This window comes from Chelonoidis abingdonii, chromosome 9, assembly GCF_003597395.2.
Source record: "Chelonoidis abingdonii isolate Lonesome George chromosome 9, CheloAbing_2.0, whole genome shotgun sequence".
Taxonomy (NCBI): Eukaryota; Metazoa; Chordata; order Testudines; family Testudinidae; genus Chelonoidis; species Chelonoidis abingdonii.
This window is the reverse complement of record NC_133777.1, coordinates 85239117-85266817: the sequence shown is the minus strand read 5'-3', so window position 1 is coordinate 85266817 and position 27701 is coordinate 85239117. Positions and strand designations below refer to the sequence as shown.

Genomic DNA, 27701 nt, shown 5'->3' with positions numbered 1-27701 from the left:
GAAAATTGGCCTGCAGGAGAACCAGCTGGGTGGCAGGACATGCTAAGAAGCTCTCCAGGGAGCATGAGGTAAAGGTTTAGAGCAGTGGTTCTCAACTAGGGGTATGTCTTCCAGGTGGTACATCAACTCAGCTAGAGATTTGCCTAGTTTTAAAACAGGCTACAGAAAAAGCCCCAGCGAAGTCAGTACAAACTGAGCTTTTATCCAGACAATGGCTTGTTTCTACCTCTCTAGGTACTATCCACTGATATGTAAGTACAATATTTCTATTCCAATTGATTTATTTTATAGCTATATGGTAAAATTGAGAGAGTCAGCTATTTTTTAGTAACAGTGTGGCTGGGACACTTTTGTATTTTTATCTCTGATTTTGTAAGCAAGTAGTTTTAAATGAGGTGAAACTTGGGGGGTATGCAGGACAAATTTGCCTCCTGAAAGGGGTCCCGTGGTCTGGAAAGGTTGAGAGCCGCTGGCTTAGAGTAGGTCTTATACTCTGGATGCCCAGGAAGAGGCTGAGGCAAAGGTTGGAGACAGAGCCAGGTAGCAGGTGGTCCAGAGGAACAGCAAGGGGGGTAATAAGCAGATGAGGCCTGACAACAAAGGGTCTCTGGACTGGACCCCAGGAGAGAGGAAGGGCCAGGGTCCCCCACCAGGCAGCGGAGAAGGTGGAACGGACCCCCCCGACTGGGGTAACACCCTTCAGTACTGGGATAAGGACTAGCAAGTCCAGACTCTGACCAAAGGCCCCAGGGGAGATGGTCAGCGGGTTGCTGGTTGGACTATTGGCTTGCTCTGGAGGAGGTGAGCGACCAGTGCAGGTCAGAGCAGGTGTCAGCAAGGGCTGCAAAAGGAGGGGAAGCAGCTACCTCACGCCTAACCATGGGGGTGCACTGGCTGGTGAATCAGGCCCCTCCAGTCCAACAGCCCTGAGCAGTGTCCCCAGGCCCACCTGACTCTGCAGTGAGACACAGGGAAAGAAGCAAGAGCAGCATTGATGAGACCCTTGGGCATGCAGGGTGGAGAGCTGGGAAGATCATGCGCTTCGTGCTGTTCATAATTCTGTGCGGCAGCAGTCTCACCTTTTGCATGATCTCCAAGTGCCGGGTGCGTGGCTTTGGACCGTAGCTCTCCTTCGGGGCAGTTTTGGTACGCAGCATACATGGGACGGGACACAGGTTAACACAGCAGAGGATAGACTCAGCAGAACCCCTGTGCAGAGGCAGACCAGGCTCTGGCCATATAAGCTGGCCGGGGTGGGCACCTGCTGCTGTTCTGTGGGAATGAGAGGAGGAAAGGGTACATCTACGTGCTGTTTTAAATGCTGTAAAATACCCTGATCCTGTTTATCTGCAATCCCTCTTTGAGAGGTCTGTGCCCGGGGGGTTTTAAAGTCCTCTTCCTGATAATACAAGTGATGCTTAGCCAGTCAAAGGGCACCATAGTTGTGTATGTGTGAGACAAATTACAACTAGGCAACAGAACTGAAAGTTTGATGAAAGAACATATGGTTCTTGCAGTGACTGGTCCAACCCATAGACTAAAAAATTCTCCCCCAAATTTGTCACATCAGTCCAAATAATGAGGAAATTTGAGGAAACCAGTCTTCGTACTGGCTCTCTGTGCACAGGAAAAGAATCTAAAGTCATATAATTTATTCTCTCAGTGGTAATCGTAACACAACAGAGAGAAACAATAATGTATGAGGCAAAGCTACGTTTCAAGCCGGAAGCTAGATGTATTGCCTTTTACAGCCATCACCTTGAATCCAAAACCACACTGCTGGCAGCAGGATCCAGAGCAAACGACTGGGTTGTCTTTATGAACTGTGCAGTACAGGGTTTGCTAAATATCCGAATTCACCACAAGCAATCAGGCACATTTTTCAAAACACTGACGTAAGAAAGGATTCAAATGGGCCTTGATCTATACAGTTCCCTGTTGTACATCATCAGAAATGCAAATCACAATTTAATTAAAGTAGTTTCTTGCACAGTTTTCCCGTCTGTCACATGCAGCTCGAAGTATATTTGTTCATCGCACAATCAATATTAGACACTCAAATGCCTTTAAGCCCTCAATCAAGTGCAGATTTTCCCAGATTCCTGATATTTTCCCAGCCATTATTATGGACCAAATTCTCTAGGTGGAAATAGGCACAATTCTGCTGCAGTCAATGGACCTGCACTCACTTAAAGCTGCTGGGAATTTGGCCTTGTATTTCTGGCATACAAGTAACAGCTCCCGTTAAGCAGTTAAGATTTATTTTATTTTCTCTGTTGCTATTAACTTGGGGTAAAAATCCTTTATGTGAAATCCTCCAAATCAACGGCAAAACTCGCCGTGACTTCAGCAGGGCCCGAATTTCACCTCTTCTGTCTTTTTTACTTTTGATACTGGGAAATCTTGGAGCATGGACTTGGACCTGCTCAGGCCCAGCTTGTTCCGTCCGGCCTGTCTCTGCCTCACAAGAGGGTCAGTTTATGCTCTCCTAGTTGTGGAAAGCCCATTGGCCGTTGCTTTGTTCACACACGCACACTATTGGCCTCTCATCCTGGCACTGGGAGAGAATTGTGGTCAGAGCACAGACCTGATGTCAGGAACCCAACGGTTCCAATCTCAGCTCTGACACAGGGATGACTAGGTGGGTTTTGTGACAGGTTCCCCCCGGGGTGCCACTTGGAACTGAGGTACCACTGAGCCCATCTGACCCACCAGCCTGGGCTTCCTTTCACCCGGTGCTGCTGTGACAAGTTGCCAAGCCCTCCGAGCCTGCTGTGTCACCAGCACACACACACCGGTTGGAACACACCCAGCTGCAGCTTCACACAGATGCTGAGATCAGCTCTGCACAGGGAACCTCAACTAAGGAACTGCCCAATACTCAAGTTCACACACCCCTCTAGAGGGTAAACCCAAGTGATACCGTCTTGCACCGCACAGGGAACTGTACAGCATAAGCTCATGAAGTTCACCTCCTCCCTCCATGTGGAGGAAGATGTGCAACAGCTCTCTGCCCCCCCCCATCACGAGTTGTGATTTCCACACTGAGTTTAGACCAAACAAAAACCAGTTTATTAACTACAGACGTTAGATTTTAGGTAAGTATAAGGGATAACAAACCGATCAAAGCAGATTACCTTAGTAAATAAACAAAACCACAAACTGAGCTTAACACACGAGATAGGTAGGATATGAATTAGCAAATTCTCACCCTGAGTGATAAACAGGCTGGCAGATTCTTAAGGCACAAGCTGCCTTGGCTGTCCCAGGTTTTCATAGACAGGCTAAAAATCCCTGTAGCCTGGGACCATCACTTCCCCCAGTTCAATCCTTGCCCCTCAGGTGTTTCCAGGAGTGTTGTTCCAGAGAGAGTGAGGTCCCCCCATGATGTCATTGTCCCCCTTTTATATCTTCTTCCCACTTGCTGGGAAGCTCTTTTGCTGTGGCCTGGGTCATACAGTTCCCACTGTGCAGTGCTGTCTCTGAGAGGTTTCTATTGTACAGAGTTCCCAGGGGAATCCTGCTGCTTGTGTGCATTTCCTCAACGAGCCATTAACATTGTTTGACCTTTTTAAAGTTGTACCTGAAAGGCTGTTTGTGGGAGTTTTCAACCTTGCAACATGTTTCAGTAGCACGTACGCAGCCACACTTCATAACTTCACATACAACAATAGCACATACACTCCAGTGTGATATTACCATCTTCCTGATCAAGATTTTTAGAATGATACATGACAAGGCAGACTTTGTACAGAACACATCCTACTTACATGTGGGGGTGAATATTGGAGTGCCAGGGTGTCACAGGTCTGAACAAGTCTATTAATCGTCCTGTTTCATGGCTACAACGAGGAGAATGGGGACTCTTTCCAGAGCACCTCAGTGACAAGTGACATTAGTAATGTACAGATTGCTTTGGCTAGTCACCAAGGTGCTTCTGAAAATGTTACCATCTGTTCAAAACATTCATTGAGTCTACATCCCTGGAGTTTCAAAAGGATCCACACCCTTCCCAGGAGTGCAGGGAGGATTAATTAGTTATTTTGTACAGTTATTACTGTGCCAGCTCACACCGGAGTTTAGGGAAGATGGAATAAAGCTGCTGAAGTGACTAGGTGACCAACCAACCAGACTGCTGCTGACTGCGTGGCCAGAACCCTCTTCCAAAAGATTAAGGCAAAGTTTTCACAATTGCATGACTAATGCTAGGTTCCAAAATCCGGAGCTGGACCCCCTAACTGAGTGTCCTGATTTAAAAAAAATGGGGAGTATTTGATTTGTTGGGGTTTTGTGATTTCTTTTTAAAACAAAATTATAATCAACGTTTTTATCAACATAATTGAAATCATTATCAAAATGTTTATTGAAATGTGTCATTTACTGAAGATTGGATTTTCAGTAAAACTTGGTTTCTGATAAACAAAAGATGTTTGTGATTTTTAAAATCATAAAATTGCAAAAAATGAAAAGTTTTGAATAAATCAACAAGTTTGGGGGATTTGTTTTCAAAAATTGAAATGTGATGGTAAAAGGCTGTTGTGTAACAACGACAACCTTTTGTTCAGAAAATTTCCATCGCCTCTCCTGAGCCTGCAGCTGTTCCCAGGGACTTTAGGTACCCAGCTTTGGAAATCTTGGCCTAAGCCTCCTTAACATGCTCGATATCCTGTAGAGATGTAAAAGCTTTTAATTTAAAACTTTTTCTAGGCTCCCACATCATTAGCCAAGATGGCTGCAATAGGGGGAGCATGTCAGAAACTCAACTTCCGGCCAGTCAGTGTTAGAACCTGAATTCATCCAGAGGCAATCGGAATTTTGAACGTATTAAGCCTTTCACATACGAAGTCACAGACTTCCCTGTTTGGTTTCTGAGACATGACTCTCATGTCAGTCCTTCCATGTTTTTCAAACGCTCTCATCTGAGCGATCTCTAAAGCCTGCTGCCAGAGACCCAGATTGGAATAAGAAAGATACTGTCCCTGACTAGCGCAACCACAACAACCCCAGGACACCCTGTGCTCTATCCCTCAGCGGCACATACCCGGCTTGCAGCTTCCTTGTAAAGAGGCTGAGATGCTGCAGCAATCAGAATATTAATATGTAAATCTTTGACTGAGCTATGCATGCCAAATATTGCCAGGTGTAGGGATGTCATATAAGAGTAATACGTTTCTTCCAGTGTCTATTTTAATGAATAAGGACCTTGTATATTAACACAGTTCATTTTCTAACCCACAATAAGGTGAAATTGTGTATTGTTGGGGGCCTTCCCTTTCTGTCTAGCTCCCAGCAGTCGTCTGAGTGCAGTGTTACCTGCTCACCTGAGCTTGGCTAGATTTCCACGCCGACATTCACAGTTATCACATAAAGAAGAGACACAGGGGATCAGTTTTTCCATTCCATTGCTCCAGAGGCAACTAAGCACATCATCACTGCGTCTCCCAGGGAGCAGAAACCATCCACACAAGCCCTCCTCTCATCTTCATTCCAGTCCTAACCTGACAATAGAAAGCATTGCCCAGACTCCTCGTGCATTAGAAATCAGCACAGTAATTAGAGCAAGGTAGGAGAATTCAAATGGAAGAACTCAGAACTGGGAATCAATGCGAGAGAGAGAGAGAAATTGATCAACATTAAAACAACTAAATATTGTGTTATTACACAAAGCAAAGGAAACGTTAGGATAAAATTCACGCCTGTGCAGTGGGGTTAGCTCCAGAGTTGAGCAATAGTTAAGTCCCAGCAGGCCTATGAACCCTTAGGCCTTCAAAGACTGAAGCAGAACATAAGTGGTACAAAGATCTGGTACAAACTCTCTGCAGAAAGTGCTGGAGGGGGGACTGGAGCAGGGAGGGGCTTGCTAATGGGTCACCAGTGTGAATGTGGCCCCAGGTCAGTACTGACCACAAGTTGCTACCATCTGCTGTTGTGTAATGAGCCCGTGTCCAGTTCCCCGTGGACATACATCCAGACTACAAACAAAGCCACACTCCAACTGGCACTCTTGCTGGCAGTGCTCTGAGGGAAGCCTCAGAGAGACTAGGCTGTGAAAGTGGCTACGTAGCCGATAGGAAATCAGTAGTTGCTAAAAATGAAATGGGAACGGGGTGTAGGTCCAGCCAAGCTGATTCTGCACCCTGCAGAGCAGACCCCTCTGGCTCTGCATTTTCTCCGCTCACAGGAGAGCATTTGTATTCTGCATCTATGTGCACGTGCACAAGGAATATTACTTTAAGGCCTAAAGCTGAGGCCGAATCTTTTTGCCTTGGGATTTTCTATTCTTTTCTGTAGGCAAATGAAGGGTATGGGTCATTCATCCACTTATGTCTGAGTGACAGGCCCTGTCTTCTGCAATACAAATGATATTTAGGTCAATGAAGTTAAAAGCTTTATTGTTAGCTGTTGATTTTTAGGCTCATCCATCCAAAGCAAGAAAATGCTGCTGTCTTGCCCTTTATGTCAGCTCCGATAACAGTCAGCTCCTCGAACAGCCATCCACACACCTACCCGCCAGGACAAATGGAAGGCAAATTGGGTCTCGGGTTAGGAACTCTCACCAGTTCCAGAAGGAAGACATGGGAAGCACTCACAAATAAGTGAATGTCGGGAGGCTCGGATAATGCAGAAAAGGCCCTAGGTATTGACAGGACAAAACCACTTCACATACTAAAGGAAAGGGGATGGATTGCCGCTTGTGACTTGGCCTGGCATCTTCTGTCAGCGTTGAGGTCTGCGGGAGGCCCGATGGCTGAATTCCATTAGAATTTCCTAGCCAGCATGTCCAGGGTTTAACTGGAGGAACGCGGGGGGTAGGGGAGAAAAGCAATGATGTTCTGCCAAGCCCCACCCACTGAAGCTGCCAAAGTCTCATGGATTCTGCTGGGCTCCACCACCTGCTCTCTCTCCCAGCAACTTCCCAGTAGTGTTGGGGGAGGGTGGATGAGGGGGAGCCCTGCTGCCCCCCACCAGGGAGCCCTCAGGATGGGTGACTGGTCACTCAACCACACCTGAGCCCTCTTGAGGTCTGCTCCATCCCCCCGTAAGCTGTGGTGGCAGCACCTTGGAGTGAAAGACATCTCAAGGGATCCATATGGTTGCTTCATTCTCACTCATCTTCAGCCTGCAGCACCAGTGCAGCTCCCTGCCAGCCCGGACAGACCAGGCTGACGGTACCACTGTGATTACTGGGGATGCTTTCACACAACCTGATTTAGGATCTTCTCAGCTGAGCAATCCGCAGGCACCCGAATTGTCTCAGCTCCTCAGAGCGTCGTTCAGCTTCTGTCCCCCACCCAGAGCTCTTACAAGGGATGGTACTACTCGGTTTACATGCGGAATGCACTGCAGGTTAGAAGGCACCCAGATGCTGTGCTATCAGCCATGTAAGTACACGCAGAAACGAAGGCACGAGAGTCTGAGTAGGAGCAGTGGACCTGGTACCCTGGGGTGAAATTCAGCCCATGCAGAAACCAGCACAAGTGTGAGCACCACTTCAAGCCTTTTGAGGGCTTCATTGGTGTTCAGGATTTTGGGCTGGTCTCTGCATGGGGTGGATTGGGAGCACTTGCCCGAGCCAGTGGGGCTGCAAGATGGCCTTTAGATATGTGGGCAAACCCTCTCCAGAGGTCGGTCAGTGGAAGCCTGTCACGGGGACCTGGACAGAAACCACCTGCATGTGCTAAATGGGAAGGTGCTGCAGGATGCTGCTACAAGGAACGGAGGAGGGGAATGATTAGGAGCTTTTAGTTGAGCACACAGCTGGAACGAGGAAAGGGAGAAGGGTGCTGGTTGGGTGAAACTGCTGGAGTAACAGAATATAAATCAGACCGCGAGCAGGGCGATATTTAGAGGTGAAGTTCTTTTTAGACCTCCCCTGGAATGCTTAACCCTCGCTGCAAGGCAGACCCTCCTTTGGGAGGAGCAGGAAGGTTTGGCTCTCAGAGAACTGGAGAAAAACCAGCTTAAATGACGTTGTGGTTAGTTTAAAATACAAGCGCCCCTCCAAGTCAAAGGTGAAGGTTGCCTCCACGCTTAGCTCATGCTGCTGTGCCTTTCACGCCTGGGCTGGACTGAAAGAGCCCAAATGTCACAACCCTTGGGCATGAAACACTCTTTCCAGTTGTTGTTTTGACAGTATAAATACCTAGTGGAGACGGGCCCAGGCCACGACGTTGGACTAGAGACCGGGTCTGAATCCAGTCCTGCCCCGCCCCCTTCACAGACTTTGAGTCCCTTGTTCAGCTCCTTCTTATGAAACTTTAGGCTGGGATTTTCAGAGCAGCCGAAGGGGGATGGGCACTCTGTCGATGGGAGTTAGGCACAGCAGCTAACTTTCCTAGGGAGGCTGTGAGAATCCCAGCTCCAGATACAGGTCTGTAGAGTGCATGTTGCAGTGCTTGCCAGAATGGGCTCTGCCGCCAGCTCCACAAGCAGTCCCGATGTGCTCGGGGATCGGACTGTTTCACTCCACCAGGAACACAGCATGGGGAGCTCGTGGGGTGCCAGAGAGCCCAGCTCCCCAGGAGACCCCTGCAGCTCCCCAGGAGACCCCTGCAGCTCCCCACACAGATAGGTCTGCCATCAGGGCAGGGCTGGTGGGTCCCCCACTATCCTAATCCACTGGCCATTGCCCCATGGGGGCGGGATGCAGGTGAAGGAGCTGGGATTATGTCTGCCTGGTGGTCTGCTCCCTTACCCAAGAGCCACCTTGTACCTGGCTACCCAGTCAGAACAGGTGCAGAGGCTTTAACGGAGCAGTCGGTGTGTGTTTGTGACGTGTACATTATAGATGTGTGTGCATATAAATGATATGTGTATACACGTATGGGGGAAGGCAGTGATGCCCAGTGACTGAGCCTCAGGAGATCTGGGTTCTGTTCCCAGCACTCCCACAGACCTGCTGGTTGACTTCAGGCAAGTCATTTCGCTGGTCTGTGCTTCTGCTCCCTTGGCTGCGAGAGGAGGGTGGCGATACCGACCTCCTTCGTAGAGGTGTGGTGATGTGCTGATGAACAGTGCTAGGGGTTGGCATTGTTACTGGCTGTTAATAGCATGGCCTGTTTCTGCAGTGTATGGGATCCAGTGCAGTTCTGTACCAGTGGGTGAATAGCTACATAGAAAGGCTTTACAAGTATCTTGGATCATAAGGGTGTGCTGAAGCCTCCAGTCTGATGGGCTCCTAATACCCAGGGAGGAACATCAAACGCATCGGGATGAAATTCCTGTGGACATAGTTCCTGCCCACCGATGGCTCAGCCAGTCTCTGTCCTTAATCCAGAGTCATTTGTCACTGATGGGGAAGCGGAAATAGCTTCTGGGCAGGCCCTTTGCTAGTATCTGCACTCATCTCAGTAAAAACAGCCAAACTTGGGGTTGGGGCTGGTCAGAAATCAGCAAATGCAACAAACGAAGCTCCTGGAGCTGAGAATGTGCCTGTTGCTGTGTCCGTTTTTATAGCTAAGCTGCGAACCCCAGTGCAACAGGGTATGTGTGTGTCCCTGGCTGGAGAGACTCCAGCCCCTGGGCTGGGCTGAATCCCAGGCCGTAGAGACTGCTCCAGCTGTGAGGCCTGGAGAGAGATGCTTGCAGCGCTGGCCTGTTCAGGTATCTCTGCACTGCAGCTGGGGCAAGCCTGCCAGTCCAGGTAGTGGGAACCGCTGCAGAGTACTAACAATAGCTGGGTGGGCATTGCAGCTCCAGTGGAGACCTGGCCTGGCCCCCTGAGCTCAGACCCAGGGGTTGAGTGGGCTTCGGACCAACAGTGCCCACACTGGTGGGCTTAGTGCGCTCGTGGGAGTAGAACTAGCACAAGTTGATTTCCTGGGCTGGGCTGCTCACTCTCAACTGCAGGGTAGACATACCCGTAGGCTGCTAGGAACCGGAGCTGACCACTGTGCCCCTAACCAGGGGTACCAGGTAAGGTTCAAGGGGTCCTGTGAGGCGAGGGAAGGACAAGGAAGAAATGTTCTGGTTCTTCTTGAGCCCGAGAGACTGCAGAAGCAAACCCACAGTGGGAAACAAGGCAAACCCAGGCAGTTGGCTTCCTTTCCTGTACAGGAGTGTACACAAGTCCCCAGACAGTATAAATACAATGAGGCCCACTTTATTCTCACTGGGACCAGGTGAAAGGCAGCTGCCCTGGCTTGTTATATTTCCCTCTGGGTGAGGCCGCAGGAAGCTGGGACTAACACATCTTTTGGGCTGTGACCCCAAGGTAGGTTGGTCCCATGACGCTACTTCAGACCCAGCTTTGGGAGTGTGAATGGTGTTGACCTTGTAGGGATCTCTTCGGTACAAAATACAGCCCGTCCAAGACCTCAGAAACACCCATCCCCACCTCCCAAAACTAAAGCTGTCTGCAGCGTGGTGAATAGGCATCAGTTGGGCTGCAGCGAGACAATCATTCACTATTTGTGTTGCAGTATTGCCCAAAGGTTTCAGCGATGGCCCTGTTGGGCAAGGTGCTGCGCACATACTCAGGGAGATGTGGTTCCTCCCCTGGAGAGCTCACAGTCTAGATAAGTAGGTAAGCCAAAGGGTGAGGGAAGGGGGTGCCGGATCCCTGCTGCGGGGTGTGTGGACTGTCAGTTCTGATAATGGTTTTGATTCTGGGGTGCCAGAGTGAGGATGGGTGGATAGGAAGCATGTGGCTGGATGGCAGGGGCCACTGTAGGACAGGTGTCTCCCGGTCATCAAATATGCATGGTCTTCTGAAGAGCATTGTGCCCGCTAGAGAGATCACACCAGGCCTCATGCAATTAAGTTCCCAGATTTTGCTCAGTCCTGCCTCCACGAATCTCTGGGGCAGCTCCACAGGCAGCACCAGGTAGGTCAGGGCATGCACCCCTTTGCATGTCGATGCAGCGATCGAGAGAGAGTGCAAGGTGCTGGGGTGGTTTTGTCCATCCTGGTGACATGGCTGATGGGTGTATGATGCTGCTTTTGAATGTAACGATGGATTGAAGCAAGGCCAAATCACTCTTTGCACAGCAGAACAGTGTATGCTGTCAGCACATACCGTCCTCCAAGAGGGTCCCGGTTTCTGACCCATAGAGCAGCACAGGTGTATGCAGGTTTGAGAGACCCTGAACTTTGTCTCTGGGCAAACGTGATTGTGGCTATAAGCAAAACTGGGTATCACTCAGGAGGTGGCGAGAACGTCCTGATGGTTTGAACTCTGCTTATGGCCTAGGTAGATGAACTTGTCAATGTTCTTCACTGTACTCGACCCAACCTGCACCAGGGGTTCTGGTGACCCAGTTCAGAGGTTCTGGACCTTGGTCTTCAGCCATAAGATGTTCAACCCCATAGTGTGGGTGGCAAGTTGGAGACCTTGGAGGGTGGGCCTGAAATTCTGACTTCTCCACAAGTAAGGCAGCGTCGTCAGCCTAGTTCTTAGTCATTAAATACTTCTTGAACAACCTAGATTCTGATGTATGCAGTGACAAGTCCTAATATCCAGTCGATAGCTCAACAGAACAGTGCTGTGGCTAGACTGCATCCCAGCCGCACACCTGAGGTTGTGCAGAAACATGGCAAAAGCCATGAACCAGTGTGCACTCTCACCCCGGTGCCAGCATGAAGACCATGCACTGGATTGAGCAGAACATCTGGAACGCCAAAGTGCTGACCTGTCAACCAAGTCAAGAGCTGCTTTCATGTCGGTATGTGCCATGTGAAGCGGGTGGTTAATTCATGGGACAGCTGACCCAGAAGGGAAGGACAGCGTTCATTGCTGACCACCCACAGTGAAACCTGATTGCACTGCACGATGATGTCTGTTAAGGTGCGGCTGCCTCCTGCCAACGAGCATGTGCACAAAGACCTTTCCAGGGAATAGTAACAATGAGATTGGTATGTAGTTCCACACTCAGTGTGGTGTGTCTCCACCAGCTCCACTCCCTCACCCACAAAGTCTGGGGTACATAAGAGCAGCTATACTGGGTCAGACCAAAGGTCCATCTAGCCCAGTATCCTGTCTTCCAACAGCAGCCAATGCCAGGTGCCCGAGAGGGAATAAACAGAACAGGAAATCACCAAGTGATCCATCCTGTCGCCCATTCCCACCTTCTGGCAAACAGAGGCTATGGACACCATCTCTGCCCATCCTGACTATTAGCCATTAATGGACCTATGCTCCATTAATTAATCGAGTTCTTTTTTAAACTCTGTTATAGTCTTGGCCTTCACAACTTCCCCTGGCAAGGAGTTCCACAGGTTGACTGTGCATTATGTTTTGTTTGTTTTATACCTGCTGCCTGTTAATTTCATTGGGTTACCCCTAGTTCTTGTGTTATGAGAAGGAGTAAATAACACTTCCTCATTTACTTTCTCCACACCACTCATGATTTTATAGTAGTCTAATTAGGAGGCAGCCACCTATTCTTTTAAGGTTGTTTATCCTTGAAAAGGGTCAAATTAACAGTCTGGACACTGATGGTCCCTGCAAATATCTCCCCAGGCTGTACCAGGGTAACCCCCCCGTTTACGTGGCACGCACACCCATGAGTTAGCTCAGACTCCGGGTCCGCCCAGGTCCTTGGCCTGGCTGCTGGGATTGCCAATGCTGCTGATCACTGCTGTGCTGGGACTGGAAAGAGACCCTGGCACAATGGCTGAGGTTGAGTTTTATTGAGAATGAATGTTTGCAAAGCTCTCTGAGGGCCTTGGAGGTGAAGTACTAGCATGTGCCAAGGTGCAAATATTATTACAGGGCTATAGTTAGGGTTGGCTTTGCATTAGGAGACTCTGGTTTCTGTTTATAATTTTTGCCAAACTTAAACCATTTTCCCTGCTGAGTTTCTGCCACAGGCTGAATTATTTTGGGAAGTTTCAGCTAAAGTGGTTCAGCCATTTCTGAGGATAAGGTTAGGGGGCAATAACCTTGCTTTGCCCATGTGAAAACATTCTTAGAACGGTTTCAGTGAGAAGCTCTGTTATGGCCAGGATTAAGCGCAGGGAATTGAAAGTTGGTGGGGGATGGAGGTGCTGGTGGCAGGGAGTTGCCTTTGCTGCTTGCTTGAAAATTTGCCCAAGTTATATTCCTATGAAAAATCTCAGTTTGGACATGCTCAGTAGAGATTGGTTACGGCTCGGCTGCTAAATTCTCCGAAGAGTGAGTCTGCGCTGAGCATGCTCCATCGCCTCGCAGCTCCTACATGCCGAGCAGACGGTGCATGTGCCATTCTCACAGATCAGCTGAGCATGCTCCTTCCTGGGACTGCAGGGCTTGAGCAAGATTTTCCCTGCAATTGCTCCTCCCATTGCTGGGGGCTACTGTGGTGCTAGTCACCAGAATAAACTGCAGGCAGACAGTCTGTCTTCTGCTCTCGGTGCTCCTGCTGCTGGGCCATGGAGCATAGTGGGGAAAGAAAACAGCAGGAGCTGGGGTACGGGAGGCTGGGTCAGAAGAGAGAGGGAGCCCTGAGCTTCACCCATTCCTCTGGTAGCAGATAGATGTAGAATTATTGTTGCAATATAAACTCCCAAAAAGTATGAAAATCATAATCTAGTCACGTGACACAAAACGTGTAACTAACTAACAGACAAGAAACCCCAACAGACCAACAAACCAAGCCACCAATGGATTAAACCGGGGTAGGCAACCAATGGCACACATGCTGAAGGCAGCACAGGTGCTGGTTTTCAGTGGCGCTCACACTGCCCAGGTCCTGGCCATGGGTCCGGGGGGGCTCTGCATTTTAATTTAATTTTAAATGAAGCTTCTTACTCATTTTAAAAACCTTATGTCCTTTCATACAAGAATAGTTTAGTTCTATATTATAGACTTGTAGAAAGAGACCTTCTAAAAATGTTACAATGTGTTACTGGCACGCGAAACCTTAAATTAGAGTGAATAAATGAAGACTCGGCACAGCACTTCTGAAAGGTTGCTGACCCCTGGATTAAACATTGTTTAGAGCAGGTCCAGGCCATATGCTTTTTACAGCAATATGTTAGCTGCTCGTCAAAGCCTCGGTGACGTCTGGTTTTTCCTGTTGGCTTTTCTCGCTGAAGGTTATTTAGAAATTAGAAATTATTAATACATTTGTAATTAATAATTAAGGCAAGGCAGTGAATATAATAACAGCAATCTAGCCCTATGGGCTACAGAACCCACCGGCAAAGTGTGTCTCATCCCCCGTAGTGCTTGGTTCACATGGAAGAAGAGAAGGTTACTACTGCTGCCGTACTCCATTAGCGCAAGCGCGAGAGTTCTGAGCTGTGGCTCCAAATGTCCAGATCCTGCTGATGACTCAAGATGGGGGTCAGCGTGGTTCCACATGACAGACTTTCTGTGTGTTTGGTGGTGGGTTTTAAAGTAGAAAATTACAGTTAAAAAAACTTGTGGTAGAAGAATGCTAAGGTTGCAGAGTGAAGCCCTCAAGAGCTAGGAAATGCCAGAGTTAAGGTTGCCTGTGCAACTTTAATGCTTTTTTAACATAGTTCTTCTGGGTGTAATAACTGTGACTACAGCACCAAGCGGAGCATTGCTAGGGATTGTCTTTTTACAACTTTTTACAGACAGACACCTCTTTGTTGGCTAATTTATGAGTCGGTGAAAAGTTCAGCACTTGAAAGCTAGTGAACAAAATGGTGAAGCCAGGGCTTTCCATCTTAGAAACTAAAATAAATAAATAAAATTAACCCTTGAATCTCGAGTGGTCAGATTCCACTGGTGGAAGTGTTTGCTGCAGCTCTGTTAAATTCTGTGGAGTTGTACTTGTTGACACTGTCAAGGAATTTGGTCCCAAGAATTTCAGGACTTGATCCAATGCCTGTTTAAATCAATGAGGGTTTTAGCATTGACGTGACCAGATGTTGGATCAGACCTGAGTGACGTGCTAACCTGATTGTTCCTAAACTCAGAGTTACAAAGAATTCAGGCCATACCTACAGCTGCGGGACTGTGTCTTGGAGACCAGTGACTCTGAAAAGGCGGTAGGGGTCAGAGTGGACAAACAAACGAACATGAGCTCCCAGTGAGATGCTGTGGCACAAAGCCTAAGGAGATCCTTGGTGTATAACGAGGGGAGAAGAAAGGTGTCTTTACTCTGTCTATGGCATTACGGAGACAGGCACTGGAATGCTGTGTCCACGTGCTAAAAACAGTGGTGAAAAACTGGAGTGAGAGCCGAAAGGAGCCACAAAAACGATTTGCGGGCTGGAGAATATACCTGACTGCGAGAGGCTAGAGGAGCTCGATCCGTTTAGCTTGTCCCAGTGCAGACTAGATTACAGCATTGAAGCGCTGTCCTAGAAAAGATGCTGGGTGCTAAAGGGTCTAGCAGATGAAGGCAGAACAAGAAGCAACGTCTGGAAGATAAAGCCAGACACATTCAGATTAAATTGAAGGCACAACATTTGAATAGCGAGGGGGATGAACAAACTCCCAAAGGAAGTGGGGGATTCTCCAGCCCTGGGTGTCCTCACACCAAGATGGGCGGCCTTTCCGGGGGATGCTTTAACCAAACACAAGTTATTGGGCTCGCTGCAGGGGAAACCGAGGGAAATTCTGTGGCCTGTGATATCTAGGATGCCATGATCCTGCCAATGCAGGCAGACACTAGTGCCTCTACAGTGCCCGAGGGGGTGCAAAGGCCCACTTGTGGGGCTCTGACTGTAGCATCGGGGCTCTTCCTAGTGCCATCCCTAGCGCCAAGCGAGGTCAGAGGCAGCGATGTGTGGGAGCCTCAGCCCACGGAGTTAGTCTGCTCCTCTCAGAAATAATGCCAGTGTGCTGAGTTTGATGTGTGAGTGATACCACAGAGGGATCCTAATGCAGTAAGAGAAAAGCTGGTGGGAGTTTTATTATTCAAACATGAAATAATTTCCTCCTTTCACATGCACCGTGCTTCCCGAGTTCTGTCTGGGAATAAATCCACCAGAGTGGTGCAATGAACCCGCAGGTATACGTTCCAGCAACTCCCTGAATTAGATTTTAATTGTATAGGAACTGTCTTTCACTGCTTCTAGCACGAGCAGAATCCTCTGATCTAGTCTCATGAGTGACTTCAGCCAATTGCCTGCCTGACCTGGGAAGGTTTAGCCCCATGACTTCAAACCTGAAATTGGAATGCAAGGTACAATTGCAAAGAGGATTTAAATTGTTTCACTAATCCAGTTGGCTGGAGAAGTGAAACAAAACCCCCAAAGGTCCAACTATCCAAAGCAGCCAAAAAGACACTGCATGCAGAGTTCCCTACAGAAAAGTGCATTGCACACACAGACATTTTTGATCGTGGCCCTGGCCCATGTCCTACTGTCCCTGAGCTGGTGAGGACTTGGGGCTAAAATCGATGATAGGAAAGGTGGTGGAATGTAGATCATTTCAGCCCCCTTGGGCCTGCTTCCCCCTCCCTGTTGTAGCCATGTGAAGGGGAAGCTTGCACTCACACTGTCTTCTGGCTCCTGACATCTGACACGGATCCCAGCTACTTTAGCTTTCACCTTCTTAAATCCTCACGCTTCAGGGCATAAACCTAGCTCTAAGAAATGAAACTGATTAAGGCAGCTACTTCCCTGCAGGTAGGTCACCCAAAGTTACCTCCTCCTGAGTTTATGGCTCCTTCCTCTGAAGCAGTTGGTGCTGGCCAGTATCAGAGACGGGAGACTGGGCTAGCTGGAGCCCTGCTGGGACCTGCTCTGGCAATTCCTACATTCTTCCTGTTCCTCGGGGTGTAACTGGGACCCACTTGGGCTCCCGACCCACTGGTAGAATGGAGGTAGGTGACTCCAAGAGGTTCCAACTTCCACCTCCTTGCATGTCTCGTCTGAATGTGTGCTACAGGAGAGGCAGCGGCTGGTGCTGTGCCAGCCCGTGTGGAGTGATGGGAGTAGAGCTCAAAGTCGTTCTAGTTCCTGGTTGCTGCAATGTGGGGCTTTGCTGGGCAGGGGGTGTACAGTGCGGGGCTCCCAGGGCTCAGCGGCAATACAGGGGGTCACTGGGGAACACAAAGTTGGACTGTGACCTGAACCGACCAACGCAGGGAGGTTCGCTGGTTCAGCACAGCGGGCTAGAGCAGGGAATGTTATGGTAGCAGCCTTCAGCTTTGGACACTGCATGTTTAAGCCTTAAATGGGATCTCCAGATTTTTGGGCTCCTTAATTTTTACCTGTAGGTTTTATGGTGTGTGTTTATCTTGAGGACACAGTAGGTGATGCCTCCCTTCCTCAAGTCAAGGCTGAACAAATGCCCCAGCTCCTAATTGCTGGGCCATTCATTCTCTCAAAAGAACGCATTTAGGTATCTGTATGGCCTTCATCGCTGCCAGATCTGAGCAGCTCCCAAACTGACATAAATAACAACCAAAAGCTCTCTCTCTCCTCCACCTGTACAAGTAGCTTGAAAGGCAGCAATGCATCCTTCCGCCTCTCCCTCCAGCTGCCCAGGCGAGCCAACGGTCAGCAGAGCTTGCCGCAGGAAAGTGAAGTCAAAGAAATACTCGCATGTTGTTCTGAGCACAGTGTGGTCTCTTGTGGCTCTGGGTTCCACCGTCCAGGCCCCACTCTTGTGAAAGTTTTTGCTCCCACACTCTCAGACCTTCCCTCCCTGCCTGACAAGTTCATTGCTCCAGTGGAGCATAGCTGCCATGGGAAGTCCTGGTTTGCAGAGGGAGTGGCGATCTCTCCAGTAGCCCAAGCCATTCCCATGATGGGCATTGACTAGCAGGACAGAGGTCTTGCTCAGTGGGGAGTGACTGCAGAGAGCAGAGGACCTGGCTGTTGGGTTTGTGGAGACCAGAGTTGCTAAGCAGAGAGGCTGCTCAAGTTTGTATCAGTTGGAGACTTTTAAGATGTCTGGGCTTCATGCACAGATATGAGTTACAGTACTGGAGCCCAGAGATCACAAATGCGTGAACCACGGGGGCCAGATCTGTGCCTGATGGGGTGAAGTGTGCAAACTTCTGGCCAGCTCTGGGTAACGATGGGCATTTTTTTACAGCCATGACTATTTGATCATCCAGAAGCATCGAGGTGCCCAGAAGGGAACTGTGGCTGGGAACTGATGTGACTTTAGCATCATTAAAAATCCAGTGGCACTATCAGCAAGAAAGCTGAGCCTGTGAACTCCAGTGCTCTGGGCAAATGCTTACACAGTCCGTTATGTTCTCAAGTGTCCCGCATTGTGCAGGACATCTTGCATCTGGCTGACTTGTAAAGTAGTCCTGTGGTTCCAAATTGCAATTGGGAAATCCTGTTCCAGCAGCTGGACGCACCCATGCCCGACAGCAGTGGTAGATCCCACCTTCTCCTACTCTGCATGCACCGCACGCCACCCCATGTCCTTCCAGGACAGCGTGCAGCTGACAAAGTGCTCCATGGGGCTGCCGGGGACCAGGCTGGGCTGCAGGGGTGGGTACCTAGGATAGGCCCCATGGGGAGGGGAGGGAGTTCTGACATGGGGTAGTCTGGGGAGAGGGTGGACTGGGGATCTCAGACACAAGGACGAAGGAGGTCTTGGGAGGAAGAGAGGGACACAACACAATACCGGTGAGCATTAGAGTAAATGGACTTTTTATTTTGTTGTAAATAGCAGCTTTCTACATGAAGTATGCTGTTGTGCACAGAATGCTGGCTTGGTTTCAGTGTCAGCATTTCCAGGTTGTTTGTTTGTTTAATAAAACAGTGTGTTCGCTACAGAAAAAACGATGTTCGTCAGGGTCCCTCATTTCCGAGGCCAGGGGGTCAGCGCTAGACTGTGGGACTTAAATTCCCATGCCAGTTTCAGCTGGGGAAGTTAATGTTCTCTTCTGTCTTAAACACCGAGGTCCTGTTCTGTGTGCTGTGAAACAGTCACTGTGCCCTTCCCCAGAAATAACCGCATTTCACTGGGGGAGGAGGTGATCCCCATGTACAGCCTGTTGGTTCCATTGAGAGATGAGAAAAGAAAACCTCCATTTACATCTGGATGCTGCGAAAAGGCTCATTTCCATAGCTTTCAAAGCCTTCCTTTCTGTAGTTACATTTACAGCGTAATTAGGTTGCAAGCTTAATTAAGTTCCCAGTACGGTAAAATGTATCAGCCGTAAATCAAAGGCACTGGAGTGGTGCTGGACCCAGTTCGCTCATGCTCTCCCAGGCTCGTCACTAGTAATGTAGCAAACGCAACAGCCAGGCCTCTGAGGGGCGGAAGCAGCCACACATACAGAGCTCTGGCCTTGTGTCATTGATTATTGGTGGGCAAGTGCCCTGGGTGAAGCCTGTGTGCAAAGCTCTAAGTCACGACCAGATCCTCCAGAAGAACAAGCCAGGTGGATGGCCGTGAGCCTCCAGCTGAAAAGAGTGCGACCAGCCCTGAGGAGGGGAGAACTCCTTGTGGCAAGTTGAGAACCTGATCGGAGATAACCCGGCTGCTTGAAAGCTTTCACCCTGAACTTTTTAACTGTAACGATAAATAGCCTGGTTTGAAAAATAGATATTCATGGGGAAAAAAATCGTTTTTTCAGACTTTCCTCAAAAAACTAAAAATTTTGGATTTTGAAACTGAATTCTTTTCTATTTTTGTTATTTCCTGCTTTTAAGTAGCAAAATGGAAACTGGAATAAATATAGAGAAGGGGGAGCCAATAACCAATTGGGGGCCTCATTTTTATTGAAAAATCAGAAATTTTGATTTTTTAATAAACCGTACTTACCATTTTTGACCAGCTCTGAGTCCCAGATTCACATCAGCCTTTGGTTTCAGCAAACTGTGAGAGCTGGGTTGCTGCAAATCTTTTTAAAAACAGTATTCCCTTGGTAGCCCTGGAGCAGGATGAGAATTGCTCTCAAATGAGAGCTGTCATTGTTGGTACAACATAAGAGCCTGTTTAGTTAGAATCACCCTTGAAGAAATGGGTTAAATTACAGGAAAAAAGAATTTGCAGAATCTGAAACTTCACAAGCTCTGCACAAGCATATTAAAAAAGGAAACATAATGAAGATGGAGAAATAATGTGTGTGTAAATAGCTCTGCAGTTTGATAAACAAACAGGTTCTGTATCGGAGACTCTTCATCGTCAATAATAACATCTTCGGGGGGGAAGAAAAATAAGTCAGTGCAAAGAAAAAACAGTTTCTTAATTCTGCTGTGGAATGGATTTGTTCCTGAGTAAAGCAGCTGCCATGTTCTGCAGGAAAATCATCTGTGGCAGTCTTGCAGCGCTGCATCCCTGCCCCACCGAGGTTTGAGTTTAGACTCCTGGCAGAGCAGCAAGGTGTTTTGCATGCATAAAGTGAGAACAGTATCCCCTTCCTAAGAGTGCAGCAGGCCTGTGTGACATACGCAGAGGCGGCAGGCATGCTGCCTACAGTGCTGAATGCCATGGCGTGGTGGAGGAAGGGAGTTCCTGAGGGAAAGAGGGTGACTTTGGTTCTCTTGCAGCGAGATGCAAGAATACATTGGAAGGATGAATCTTGTCCATGGGATCAGCAGTGGAAAGGGACTTAGTCAGACATCTCAGGAGGAAAATCTTTGAGATGGTGGGAATAACCCTGTGTTAGGTGGTGAAATCAGCACAAAACCGCTGGCATTTTCAGAAAAGTTCTGGAGAGGTCACCAAATACATGCGAACTCTGAGGGGGGGAAAATTCTCCTTTCCATGACAGGAACAAAACACTGAAAAGTTCTAGAGACTTTGAATTCTAGAACCTCCAGAGTTCTGGTTTTGAGGTTCAGGCTGTGGCCACCTCTTCACCAGGCTATTGTGCACCCTTCCCTGTACTGGGCACTGTAGCTAACGCACTAGAGCGGGTTTCACTAGCGGGGGAGAACATCAGGACTAAGCTCTCTTGCAGATCTAGTTAGAAAAGTGCAGCAGTCAGAGAAGGGTGACAGATTTCCACCTCTGAAAGGACCATGTGAAGAGCCTGCTCCGCATGGAGTGATGTACAGGAGTTTGCTCGGGGTCAGGAAGAAGTAGCTCAGACGCTGTTGGTATCCAGTGATGTGCCAGTTCCTGAGACAGGGTGCCCAGCCAAGCCGGTCTTGTTCTAGAGGACAGGCATTACTTCAGACTTTCTCACAGGTCTGTATGAACCAGCCGTAGCAGTCGGTTTGTGCAATACACTCATGTGCTCTCTGCATCTTCCTGGAGCTGCAGGTCAAAGCCACCTGCAAACTCCGGATAGCACAACACTCTGCTCCCAGCCTGTGCACAAGGCTCCCCCGCCATTGCACTGGACTCCTTCATTTCTGAGTTGAATGAAGAGACCTCATCCTAGTCTACAAGGGCCAGGACTGGAGATGTCAGAGGCTGCCTCTCTAGCCACAATGACCAACCAAGACAAGTGCTCTCTGTGGGCCCACTGCAGCTCGCCAAGCCCAGTCTAAGGTTCTTGGACATGGGGGCCCAGTGTTTCCAGCAGTGGGACCCGGCTTTGGGAGTGTCATAGAGAGGAGACTGGACTGTGGCCACACCTGTCCCAAGTCCAAGTTTAACTGAAAACCTCTCCTCTCCTCAGTAGTGACACCTGCCTCTGGCCACCCCAGGAGGTGCCTGGCATGGAAGTTAGGATGAAAAGAGAGAGTGGAGGTGGAGAAGGATCAGAACGGGAGGTGGGGGACGTGGGAATGGGGGCAGATGGAGTAAAGCACCTTTGGGGAACACTCGGGGCTACCTTGTCCAGCACTTGGAATATCACTGTGATAAGCAATTTATGGCAGGTTGGTAGATAGGGATGTCTGACCCTGAGTGACCTTCAGTAAACCTTTAGCACATTATCTACAATAAATCCTTCTACCCAGGGAGAGAATTGCTGTTAAATGTGTGTCTTGTCTACTAGCTGACAAAAAATCCAAACTCAAAAATAAACAGGCATGGTCCCTAACTGAGGTACTGTCTGTCTGTAATTACTGTACACCAGTGGTCCCCAACCTTTTCGTCTGGCGGGTGCCAGACGAAAGACCGTGGTGGCGGTGGAGCATCCGCCGAAATGCTGCCGAATTTCTGCGGCATTTTGGCGGTGACGCCTCTCAATGACATCACTTGGCGGCAAGCGGCGTCATCGAGAGGTGTTGCCGCTGAAATGGTTCAGAAATTCGGCGACATTTCGGCGGATGCTCCACCGCCGGTCAGGACGCGGGCGTTGGGGACCCCTGCTATACACGCTTATGTGGCTCAATGGAGTTTGTGCCAGCAGTCGTCCTGTTGCCTGGAGTTCTCAGAAATATTTAGACAAATCATAGAATCTCAGGGTTGGAAGAGACCTCAGGAGGTATCTAGTGCAACCCCCTGCTCAAAGCAGGACCAATCCCCAACTAAATCATCCCAGCCAGGGCTCTGTCAAGCCTGACCTTAAAAACCTCTAAGGAAGGAGGTTCCACCACCTCCCTAGGTAATACAGGTGAGTAAACTGCAAGCTGTTAGTATTTTGCAGAGATCTCTATTAATTCAGGTTTCTTGCTAAACTTTACTACAGAGCAGAAGCTAATGGCAGAAAGAGCATGTTCTAGCAGGGTTTGTATTAGTTCAGTGTTTCACTGTAGTGTCTGACATTAGAGTACATTACCTGTTTCCTAGGAGACAACAGGAAGGCTCATGAACAGCGAAATCCTAGTGCCTGTGCTGGCTGCCACCATGATCACAATTAACACAAATACCGTAAATGTCAAGGGAAGCTAAATATAGTTCGCACACTGAGTCTTATTGTGCTGTTGTCCGTTAGAGCCGTGCGCTCTGATTGCTGCGAGCACATGGAGTGGGGCCTGCACTGAATGTCAAAGCAAAGTCAAGGCATCAGGGATTTAGTTTAGGACACGCTGTGCAATGGACGTCCATGGTCATTCCTCTCACTTCCTCTCGCATGTGGACAATGGCTGAAGGCTGGGCTGAGATTCCCCAAGCCTGCCCCAGGGGCTTGCCGTTTGTACTACCTGGGCCAGCTCAGCCCCATGGGCCAGGGTGAGATTTACTCCGAGACACACTCACCTGGCTTCTCTCCTGGGCAGCTGCAAGCAGAGCGCCCTGAATGCGCATGGCAGATTCTATTTGCCAGTAACAGAATCCAGCTGGACCCTCTTCCCTGCCTCTTTCTCATTTCCACCTTCATTCCCATTTACAACGTGCTGGCCTGGCCTTCCCACAAGGCGCCACTCTCTGGTCTGAAGCTTTGGTTTCAAGACGTTTGTTTTGCGGGCTCCTCTTAGGTAATATTTCAATGATCTTCGTAATGAAATGAAACATGGACGATCACAAAGTGAAAGTTCTGTTTTTGGTGACCCTAATGTGGCAGTAACAAGAGTGTCTTTGTTTTTGCAGCATTATTTTACTGTTAGTTTCAACCATGATAATCAGAAAACCCTGGAGCTGAGGACGGAGGATGCCAAGGACTGCGATGAATGGGTAGCAGCGATAACTCATGCAAGGTATCACCTTCTGAAATGGCAAACAGCAGATGACCTGGAGCAGCTCATTGGCTGCCAGGTGCAGAGCAGCAGCTTCAGAGTCCAGGCGTGATTGCTGTTCTGTTGATGGAAAATGATGGTTTGGTGAAGGGGGCCAAAATGGCACAACTCTCTGTTGCTTAAACAAGCTGCAGTTGGTCGACCTGGGGCCTGTCCTTGCAAGAGGCTGATGGTTCTGAACTCCTGCTGGTGTCACTGGGAGTTGAGGGAGTGCAGCACCTTCAGGGGAGCCGCCCCAGGGAGCAGAGAGGGGTGTGTGCAGGAGGCCCAGCTTCAAACCCTGCTGCCCAGGGGGAGCAAGAATTCTAAGGCCTGATCCTTCAAGCTGCTCTGTGTGGATGGATTCCAGGTAGGTGCACCCACAGGCAGCAGCTGGCAGGATCTGGCCCCAGTTAATAGTCGCCTCTGTCTGACCTGACCGCCTGGCCAATGCATTAGACCGATCTTTGGTTTCAGAAAAAGTTACTTAATTTTTGTTCTGATCTAAAGAAAATCTGCAAAGAGCTCAGATGAAAGAACAGCAATGGACAGAAATAGATATTCAAAGCCCAGGTTTTCATGGTTTGAAAAGGGGAGTGCAGCTCATTTACAGTTCTCGGGTGGGAGAGTCGGTGCTGCCAGCAGCCTGCATCGCTAAGGAGAAGTACCCAGGCTGGGGACGGGGGGAGAAGATGCATAGTATTTGTGGGATGTTAGATAAACATGTCTGGTGCAGTCTCTTAATAAAGGTGGCTGTTTGTAAGAAAATCAAGAGCTAGTGTCTGCCCTTCTGCTAAATTCATGGAACTTGACTGGCAGCTGTGATGGGAGAGGGGAATCTGGCCCTGAATATTTTAATCTCTTTGCCATATCTCTAGAAGTCACGCTCTCACTTCAGGAAATAGTCTGGGTTTGATCCAGGTTCAGATGCTGAAGCCTCTCACTTCTCAGTCAGTTCTGACGAGTGTGTGCAGCCAGGCATGTCCACACCCCATGGCAGAGAAGGACTTTGCCTGGTGGAAGAGGCATCTTGCCTGGTGATAAGGAGCCAGGAAACACTGCAGTAGTGGTCCTGATCCTGTGTAGCTTTACTCACAGGAGTAATCTCATCAGAATCACATGAGCAAAGTTATGCACATTCTTAAGAGTCTGCAGGATCAGAACCAGCAGAGCCAGATTCCGCATGACGTAGTTTGGCAAAGCTTTCAACCAGCTTCAACGAGCCCTTGGCTTGAGTGAGGCTTGCAGGGTCAGCGCTGGCCAAACTTGCAATGGTACCTGAGCCCCTCGCCCTACAGTGGGTACCAGAGCACAGCCTGAGCAAACAGCAGAGAATAGAGAGCAAGGAGGGAAATGAGGATGGAAGGGGAGGAATCATTTTAATTGATGTGTCTATATAACAGTTATAGGAATCTTGCTACAGAGCATGAAGCTTTAATGCAGAAGTACCTCCATTTACTTCAGATTGTGGAAACCGAGAAAACTGTTGCCAAGCAACTAAGACAACAGATTGAAGATGGGGAAATCGAGATTGAACGTCTGAAATCGGAGGTAAAGAGCCCAACTCTCCAGTGATACTGATCACTCTGAATTCGAAGCAAGAAGCACTGTTGGTTCATTTCCAGTAGGTTACAGGAAACATACAGGTCACTTGGTGTATTTATCAGCTCATTTATTCTGGCATAAAGGTGAGAGGAATGGACCATAGTCATTGAATGGATGGAGTTACACCAGGAAGCGGATTTAGCCCTATGCGTTTATATTGTCCTGCGGATTCTCCTACTCAGGGTCCCTGCAGTGGATTGTCAAGGTGTTTTCTAGTGTCATTGGCAGTGTTGGCCTAGCTGTGTTGGTCCCAGTACATTAGAAAGTTGCCTACCTTGTATTTCTAGGGTCATGAAATTTTCAACAGAATCTGCGATCCCTTCAGAACGAATGACCCCTCTGACTCTCCCCTGCCTGCCCCTTGAGTGGTTATTTACAGCAGTGCAAAGGAGCTGTAAAACATTCTCTTTTTGGAATTGGAGGCTTGCCACGCCCATTTTGCAGTTACTTTGCCCAGTTGCCAGTGACCACAAGAGGTGCAAGGCAGTGAAAATTCGGCACTCTATTGCTAACAATTAGCGGCAGCAGTTAAGTCTATCGGATGCGTGCATCTGCCTAATGCTTGGAATCGAATGGCTGTTTGGGCTGTATGTGATACATAGGTGAGTGGTTTAAAAAACTGATTATATTTTACAGGCAAAGGCTAAAGCTGGTGGTTTGGGGCGGTGGGTGAAGAAAAGTAGAGAATTCCTGTGTTCATTATTCTATGTAACACAATAATTAGATGTCCATTTACTGTGAACACTTACATAAAGAAGTCAACAATTAGATGGCTAGAGACAAAGAAAAGGAAAAAATGTGAAGATGGATATGACCTGCTGCTTCTAGGCCAGGTCAGGCTTTGTAAGTGAATTTCCCTTTGCTGTATACAAACTGCCATCACTTTGGCACCTAAATACATTCAGGGCAATTCATGTTAATGAATGCCTTACATTCAATTGACAGTTCACTAAGACTAAGCTAGTGGCTTTAAAAAGGGAACAGCTCTGATAGCATTTCTGAGTGCTGCTTTGCCTTTAAAACATTGCAGCTGTGGCATATGTATCAGCTTAATACACTGTAATTGTAAATGTGCAGGATACAGCAGGAATAGAGACTATGGACATCAAAACATGCAAAACGACAAAACACAAAAATTATTCAGCAGAGCAACACTGAATACGAAAGGGGGAAATCATTAACGTAACTTAGACTGAAGGCAAAAGTCTGGCAGTCTATTATACTTTATATATTTGCCTCTATTGTTAAGAGAGTAAACATAGGGGTGTGTGTTCCCCAACTTGATTGGCATCCCATTACTGATACCATGAGCTGGACAGGTGACTAAGGGGAGAATTACACCTCATCAGCTCAGTTCCGTATCTCTCGTTTTACCATTTTTAATAGATTTTTAAGCTGATGGTGTTGTAATAATCAGGGTGAACCAGTAGGTGGCACTCTTCCTTGAGCCCCTACTGACCCACTCTTACAGCACAGGTTTGGATAACTTTTGGATGAGTCACAGCTGGAGGAGGGCGGGATACCATTTTCTTCTCCTGCAAGAATTTTCAAGATTTAGAATACTTTTCCCATCCCAAATTGGCATGAAAATACAACATCTCAAAAATAGTCACAAACCAATGAGCTGAACATTTTTTGGATCAGATCAATCAGAATGAAACGTTTGAATAATTTCAACATGTTTGGTTTAGATTTTGCCCTTTTTATATTTTTTACCTTTTTTTAGTAAAAATTATCTAAAATTTTGAAACAAAAAGTTGTGCTGAACTGAAAACAAAACTGTTCAGTTAGCAAATGTCCAAATGGAACATTTTGACAACTTTGAAACTTTTTAAAAAAATGTTCTGAGTGAGAGAGTGGTTGAAATGGAACCTTTATGGACAATCCCTGACCCAAGCTAGTCCTAGCACTCACGGCGCTGGTGAGGAGGGTTGTTAATGATCCTATGGCAGTGTTCTTGGAGAAAGAGTCAACCCTGGGATCCTGGTTACTTGGGATGCTGGGATACAGATTCTTCCTTTTTACATTTTAATGGTACTTGATTACAAAAGTCTCTGGGTGCCCGGGCACCAGCAGCCCCCCAAAGTAATCAAAGGGACTCCCTCTCCTCCAGGAACTATGCTCGCCCACCTCCCAACCCAGCCTGCCCCAGCTAACAGCCCAAGGACAGAGAGAAGCTTTGGGCCAGGTCCTACAGATCAACAAACTCTCGGAGCAAGGGGTGAGAACTCCATAGCTGAGAGGCTTCTCCACCGAGAACGCTTGGTCACCAGCTGCCTTGCCCTGAAATCTGGTGCATGGTAGCTCAGTGTTCCCAGCTGAGCCTCGCTGTCTGTGCAGTGCTTAAAGCAGAGCCAGCGTCTCAGCCAGGACCCTGGGCTTTCGAGATTAGTGCAATATTTTGAATTACACCCAGAACTGAACAGGGACGCAGAGCAGCTGGTAAAACTGTGGTGTCCTTGGCTGTCTGTGGCTGATTCCACTATGCAGGGCTGGCAGTGAGAAAAACACACTCCACTCTCTGGACCCTGGGTGCAAGCTGGTGCATGCCAAAGACAGAGAAATGGGCTCTCCTGAAACACCAGGATGAGTAAGGCATAAATGTCCCCTCTGCAAGGGTGATCTTGCAATACGCAAAGAGAGAGTAAGTGCCATCCACAGCACCTGCCTCAGTCCTGCAGTTGGATCCAGCTGGGGGAAAGTGTGCATGCTGCAGGACACAAAGGCCAAGC

At 48.4% G+C, this 27701-nt stretch overlaps 1 protein-coding gene across 1 annotated transcript in view; it reads left to right on the top strand.

The window, feature by feature from the left end:
- The window catches only part of RASGRF1 (Ras protein specific guanine nucleotide releasing factor 1), a 96949-nt gene that overhangs the window by 6185 nt on the left and 63063 nt on the right, over positions 1-27701 (top strand). The window contains exons 2-3 of the mRNA XM_032794225.2: positions 23240-23346; positions 24768-24915. Of these exons, the coding sequence (XP_032650116.1) occupies positions 23240-23346; positions 24768-24915 (255 nt within the window). The remainder of the gene's footprint in view (positions 1-23239; positions 23347-24767; positions 24916-27701) is intronic.